The sequence below is a fragment of the Danio aesculapii genome, chromosome 15, assembly GCF_903798145.1.
Source record: "Danio aesculapii chromosome 15, fDanAes4.1, whole genome shotgun sequence".
Taxonomy (NCBI): Eukaryota; Metazoa; Chordata; class Actinopteri; order Cypriniformes; family Danionidae; genus Danio; species Danio aesculapii.
In genome coordinates this window covers 12,809,541-12,817,054 of record NC_079449.1, presented here as the reverse complement: position 1 = coordinate 12,817,054, position 7,514 = coordinate 12,809,541, and the positions used below count along the sequence as shown (strand labels likewise).

General features: G+C 37.4%; 1 protein-coding gene across 1 annotated transcript; it reads left to right on the top strand.

Moving 5' to 3' along the window:
• Positions 1-5,315: 5,315 nt before the first annotated feature.
• On the top strand, positions 5,316-7,161 carry sst1.1 (somatostatin 1, tandem duplicate 1). Its single transcript, XM_056473812.1, has 2 exons — positions 5,316-5,517; positions 6,688-7,161. The coding sequence occupies exons 1-2, from the start codon at positions 5,380-5,382 to the stop codon at positions 6,892-6,894; spliced, it is 345 nt and encodes a 114-aa protein (XP_056329787.1). The 5' UTR covers positions 5,316-5,379; the 3' UTR covers positions 6,895-7,161.
• The last annotated feature ends 353 nt before the right edge of the window (positions 7,162-7,514 follow it).

Sequence of the window (7,514 nt, the reverse complement as noted above, 5' to 3'; positions counted from 1 at the left end):
ATTCAGCATTCAATTCACTTTTATTTCTATAGCGCTTTTACAATATAGATTGTGTCAAAGCAGCTTCACATAAAAGGTCATAGTAAATTGGAACAGTGTAGTTCAGTTTGTAGTGTTTAAGTTCAGTTCAGTTTAGCTCAGTTCAGTGTGGTTTAAAAATCACTACTGAGAGTCCAAACACTGAAGAGCAAATCCAACGATGCGCAGCTCTACAGATCCCGAACCATGCAAGCCAGTGGGGACAGCGGAGTGGGAAAAAACTTCACTAATTGGCGAAAGTGAAGAAAAAAAACCTTGAGAGAAACCAGAATCAGTCGGGCACGACCATTTTAATTTCTCCGCTGGCCAAACGTCTTGTGCAGAGCTGCAGTCTCAGCGGCAGACAAGCCAACACAATCTCACGGCAATTCGTAACTTTTTGATTTAGTGGCTAATTCATATGAATTCGTACGATCTAATTCGTACGATTTAGTACGATTTGCTCATCCCCCAATGACGGTTGGGTTTAGGGGTGGGGTTAGGTGCCACGCCTTCTTTTTAAAATACGAATTCGTACGAATTAGCCACTAAACTGACAAAACGTAAAATACTTTCGTTTTCTTGTGAGATCAGGCTGGACAAACCGCATGACAGACAAGCATATGAATATGAATGCGAACGTATTCACTGATGGTGAAGATGACAAGATGATTCTAGGTACCCAGAAGAGCTTGGTTAGGGGATTTGGTTTTTTCACTCTCCATTAACAGTAGACCAATCACTATATACCATGGTCATCTGACCAATCAGAGCAGAGCAGGCTATCTAAAAGGCGGAATTTAGGGAGAATGGATCCTTTAAATAATTTTAGACACTTTGGGGATGCAATGTGTATAAATTCCTTTTTATAAACCTTAAATGGATGTAAACTTTTTGTAAACAAAATTAGAAACCTTTAAATCAGCATTTTGCTTAATAAAGCTGGGTGCCTTTGTGGTATTTTGGTTAGAAATGGTTCAGACCCTCCTTTTTTGACCCTACATACTGTATGAAGTTATTTTTGTTGCACATTTGTTTATTGAGAATGCATTTCCATTTGTTTTAGTTTAACCAGCCTTGACATTCACTGTAGAGGCAGATTGTAGATTGCAACAGGAGAAATTCATGTTTAATCACAAAGAAAATAATGCTTTTGATTTGTGTTATTTGTGTCTAGGAACAAGCTAGACTCCAAAGTACTTAATGTTAGAGGTTCAAAACAAGCATTGTGTATGCCAACTGTTGCTTACCCTTAGCAAGCACTTCTAATTAAAATTCCCAAACCTGAAGTCTGACTCACAATTAAAGAGAAAAGTGATGGAGAAACCAGCTGACTAGTTCTGATTAGAGATCTGTTTTATTAAGCTAAAAATGAAAAATTCTTTGGTTTTGTGCAGTTAATCAGAAAGGCCTTTTCGTGCTGCAGTGTAGGATTTCAGCCGCTCAATTTTTAACTTCAATCAGCACATTCATTATAATGAGAAAAGTCCAGACTCCGTTTTACAAAGAGAATGAGAAAATGAGATTGTAAATGGCCTTCAATAAACCAAGGCTTTAATTAAAACACTGCAGATTTGTTAACCCAATGGAGAGTGCTTGCTGAAAGTGTCTGTATCTGCAAGTCCTGAAGTACTTAAACTTATGTGAACACTTGAAATAAACTGTTAACTTTCAACCTTTTTATAAATTGATAGCAAAGAAACTCACTTTTAAAAATAAATGATCTGGTTCCATGAAGAACTGTTGACATTCATCAAACTTTTGTACAAAACGATACTTATACAACAGTTAAAACGCTCTTCATATTATAAGAAACCCATTTCTTTCCCTAAATAACACTTTAAAAAACTTTCAGTCAACAGTTACTAAAAGAACCAATTATTACTTAGTGTGGTAAAGATTCATTCATTCATTCATTTATTCATTCTCCTTCGGCTTAGTTTCTTATTTATCAGGGATCGCCACAGCAGAATGATTCGCCATTTCAGCATATGTTTTACGCAGCAAATGCTTTTTCAGCCGCAACCCAGTATTAGGAAACACCCACACACTCTCACAAAATCACACATGGAGATTTTCCAGTCAGTCTTGCAATCCCTCCTGAAGCTACAACAGAAAATCAAATTCTGAGGTTAGAAAGTAAAAAAAAATAACAAGATAATATTGTTTAGTACCTCTGCCATTATAGATTATGTTGTATGAGTTAGGGTTAAAACTGTAGTTTCTCTAGTAAAGAATGGTGTATCAACCTCCTGCTAATTTCACAGCACCATGCTAATACCGCAAGCTAAACAATGGGTGACAGTGGTGGGGTAGGTTTAAACACGTGTTTTGAAAGTATAGAAACACTTACACACATACATATGAATGTACACGTACAGACAAGAACACACAAACGCATGTGCATGCACAAACACACACAATATGCACATACACTTCCAATATTCACATGTATTGTATTGTTGCAGTCATTTATTTACAATAAATCTGTTGTTGTGGCATATCACTTGTAGTTCCCTTAGTTTCTGTGCATTTTGTCTACCTGTTACAACTTACCCCAGTATGTGTTACAACCTACCCCAGTAGTAGGGTAGGTTGTAACAAATGACCACTTTGTATTTGTCATCATCTCACAAAGTCTGTGATATAGTTTAAGAAACTTAAATAGTTGACATTTGTAGTAGACAAATTTGGGTTCTTTGCCTAACAGTTTCAGTCTTGTAGCTGAAAGAAAGGTAGTTTTAGGTGCTAAAGAAAAATTGTGTTAGAATCATCCCCCTAATAAAACGACCTCCCCTACTAAAGAACTCAAAAGCTACTGATTTCCAACATTCTTCTAAATATCTTCTTTAGTGATCTACAAATACAAGGAAACCATGACAGAATTTTCAGTTTTGGGTGAATCTCTTTAATGTCCAACAGATTTTCAGGGCTCCTTTTTGTATCTACTTTCTGCATACTGGCAATAATTTATTGTGTACCAGAATAATATCCTTCTTAATTTGCACTTATATAAATTTAGAAGGCCTCGGTGTAGTTTGTGGTCACACGCCATCAGCGGTGTGTCTAAATATGTTTGTAGTCTCAGACCGCCAAAGGCCATGCGCGTGCTCGACGCACACATGATTGCAATTAGCGTTGAAAAATACAGGCTGTGAAAAATACTGTCGGTAAAGGTTAGTCTGAGCTTCATTTGCACTTAACAGCATGCGCGGCGTGCTGGTGTGCGAAAAATAGTAACTAAATAATGCAGCTCGGATGCGTCCCAAGTCACTGGGTTCGCGGTCCATGAGCCGGTGAGGCCGGTGTTATCCGTCCCGGCGGGTTCAGCGGAATTAGCTCGAGTTCTTCTCAAACACATCACGGATCAGAAGGCGCGCACCGCGTGGATCATGACTGGCCATTACCGTCGCTTAATAGGAGCTTGTGTCTTAATTAGAGGAACGGAGGAGACTGAGAACCCCCATGGAGGGGCAAACACATCCAGTGTCTGTGGTGCCCGGGGAAAGCAGAAAGAAACGAGGCTCTTCTCGGAAACCTTGACGTCAATGCGTGCACTCATGAGCCAGTGTAAAGAAAACCAGCAGCAACGAATTGTTTTGCCCTATATGCGTGTAGGTTAGGTTACCACAGGACCCACATTCAACCAGCACTGGAATGCACAATAGAAATTTGCCATTAAAAAATATATATATATATATTAATGCTAATAATAATACTTGTTTTAGTTGCTAGATCCGTTTTAAACACCTTTTACGCAAATTAACCATGGTATTACTACAAATAAGAGCTATATTATTGTAGTTAAATCATGGTAACCATGGTTTTGCTAACCATAGTTTAACCATGGTATTTGTAGTAAACTTTTTGTAAATTCTAACCATTCTGCTAAAGCAACAACAAACATAATTACCATAATAAAACCATGGTTGAATTCCACTGGACTGGAATTCCACTGTAAACAGGTCTTAGTGTTATAGCATCTGTAGTTATTAGTGAAAGGAGCCAACATTGTATAGTCATTTCAATAAACAAAGCTGTGTTGCTTTTAACTTACAGTTTGGAGACATGTTAAATATGTTTTTTTTTTTTTTGTATCCAAACATAATTCCTGAATGATTCAAACCATAATTTAAACAAATCAGTTAAATACAATCAGTGAAAGTTCAAGAAAATCAAGTTTCATTTGCTGAGGCTGTAAATTAAAGATAATAATGTAAATTCATTCATTCATTCCTTTTGGCTCAGTCCCTTTACCAATGATGGGTCGCCACAGCGAAATGAACCACCAACTTATCCAGCACATGTTTTACGCAGTGGATGCCCTTCCAGCTGCAACCCAGTACTGGGAAACATCCATACACTCTCATTCACACTCATACACTATGAACAATTTAGCTTACCCAATTCACCTGTACCACTTGTTTTTGGACTTGTGGGGGAAACCGGAGCATGTATTCGATCAATGCCAAAGGTGTTTCATTTTATTTTGAACTCTAACCTTCACACAAACAGTTTAATATTAGTATTTCAAATGAAACTATTATTTGTTAGCCTTTCAAGCGTTTGCACCTGATAAGAGCACTTCAAATGTCTTCCCAAGTGCTCACACCTACTATTGACAACATTTCAAAAGTCTGACCTTCACAAGTGCTGTGAAAATTGTAGGATACTCACATATTTCCTATTATACTAAAGACATTTTAAAGACTGATGGATTTAAAGGCATGGTTTATCCAAAACTGAAAATTTACTCGCCCTCAAATGATTCCAAACCTTCTTTCTTCTGTTGAAAACAAAAGAAGATATTTTGAAGAAAGCTGAAAAGCTGTAACCATTGACTTCCATAGTAGGAATTAGAAATACTCTGCAAGTCAGTGGTTACAGGTTTACAGCATTTTTCAAAATATCTTCTTTTGTGTTTAACAGAAGAAAGAAACTTGAAAGGTTTGAAAGACGTAAAGAGAGAGTAAATGATAGAATTTTCAGTTTTGGGTGAACCATCCTTCTAATGTGTTACTATGGACACACTTGAACAATGTTGGCAAACTCTGACAAACACACATACACAGACAAAACACAGTAATAGCGGTGTGCTCAAGGTTGCGGTGACGGTTGCAGGTTAAATCGATCATTAATCCCTTTCACCTCCGGTAGCATTCACGCCCCTAATCGGTGTCATCTTTGTCACTCAGCATCACTCGAGCGCACGCGGAGGAAACCCCCCTCGCCTCCTGACGTCAGGCGGATCGTTTAAAAGGCAACTTTGGAGGAATGAGCTGCAACAGAAGGAGCAAAGAGAACTTAGCCGACGCATCTCTTTTCTTTTACTCTCCTACCAAATAAACACTTCAATAAAAGATGCTCTCTACGCGTATCCAGTGCGCACTGGCGCTCCTGTCCCTCGCGCTCGCCGTCAGCAGCGTCTCAGCAGCGCCGTCAGATGCCAAACTCCGCCAACTTCTGCAGAGATCTCTCCTCAACCCAGCTGGAAAACAGGTAAAACAGCACTTACAGACACTACACGTCTGGTTAACTTAATTAAATTGATGTTATAGATCATTTAAATGATAGTTGATTGAGATTTGATAAGAATAAACGAAAGCACTGTCCGTGGTCCTGAAATCGACAGAAGCAGTCAAGTTAATAGGATGCATGGGGATATATATATATATACTCAACATAACGTTGATTAATGATAAATACTTAAACTAAAGTTTATGTTTCTGCTTTTAGGGCTTTGGCAATCTGAAAACTGTACGAAATATAAATGTTCTGTGAAATAAAAAAGCACATTGAAGCTGTAATGCGTGTAAAATAACACTAAAGATTTCAGACAAAAGCACAAATAATTTTAAAGGAAAGGTTTCGAAAGGAATTTTTCAATATGTTGGTTTCCAAATGAACTTTTTAGTACACTTCTTAAGAGTTGTTTATTTTTTTGTGTTGAATAACACTATGAAATAACTAAGAAATCGTATTGAATAACAGAGATAAATAAGAGATTTGTGCGATTTTATTATTTTTTAAGATTATTCATAGAACCTTTAAAGCCAATAAAGTCTTACTTTGTTCTTATAGAACTTACGAGATTCATAAAAAGCAAGATTTTTGAAGTAAAAGTGATAAAAATGTATTTAAAGCTTACCAAAAACGACAATTTTGTCATAATTTACTCCAAACCCTCGACTAGATTGTTCTGTTGAACACAAACGAAAATATTTTGAAGAATGTTGTAAACCTAAATGACTTACATATTATTTATTTTCCCTATTATGAATGTTAATGGTTATCGGTTTACAACATTCTTCAAAATATCTTCTTTTGTGCTCAGCAGAAGAAACCCCAAGTCAAGGGTCTGTAAATTATGACAGAAATTCATTTTTTGGGGAAACTATCCCTTTAAAACATTGGTTGTATTTAATGCAAAATAAATAGAATATAAACTAATTCAGTGTCCAAAAGACACATTTAGAGGAATATACACGCTTTGCCAAAGCGGAATGAACCGCCAATTTATAATAAAGGGAATAAGCCGAAAAGAAAATGAATGAATCAATGAAGATACGCTTTGCGCAAACCTGTATCTGACGCACTTTGAGTTGCAACAAGTGATGCGATTGCACATTCTCAAGTTTTCAACCTCTCTTTTTTCTCTGTGATTGTCAGGAACTCGCCAGATACACACTTGCAGACCTGCTTTCAGACCTCGTGCAAGCAGAAAACGAGGCGCTGGAGCCCGAGGATCTGTCGCGCGCCGCTGAGAAAGATGATGTGCGTCTGGAACTCGAGCGCGCCGCCGGCCCCATGCTCGCACCCCGCGAGCGCAAAGCCGGATGCAAGAACTTCTTCTGGAAAACTTTCACGTCGTGTTAATTCCTCATCACGAAGCGTTTGACTTTTTTCTTTCTTTTCCTTTTTTACTCGTTTTATTTCTCCCCAATTCTTTCACATTCTTCATCCTAACCAAACTGTAAATAAGAAAATGTCTGTCGTCTAACAACGATGGTAGCTCTCACCGAGGCTATATTGATGTGTCATCGGAAAGAATGTTGTACGAATGTGTGCAAATCTGCTTTTAATTGTACTTTAGCAGATATCACTATTTTTAATTGTTTGTTTGAATAAAATCTATGTTTCAGAGCTGATGCATAATGCAACTTTTTTTCCCCAGCAACACACACTTCATCCCATTACACTATATAAAAAGTAAATACATGAAAGCATGCAACCCTCAACAGATCTATTTGCAGAAAGAGAGAGATGTTTTTATATAATCAATAAATCTATTCAACTATAATTCAAAATGAAAAGTGCTAGCAGGTGTGAGTTTGGCAGCTTATCAATGAGCTATAATTTATTGATGACCTGCATGTGTGTAAATCTTTCAGACCCATTTGAGAGTAAATGTGGAAGAAAATCAGCGAGACTCTTTTTGGCTGCCGAATCACAAAGGCTCTTAATAACCTTTCGTTTTCAGCATTAAGAGATTCATT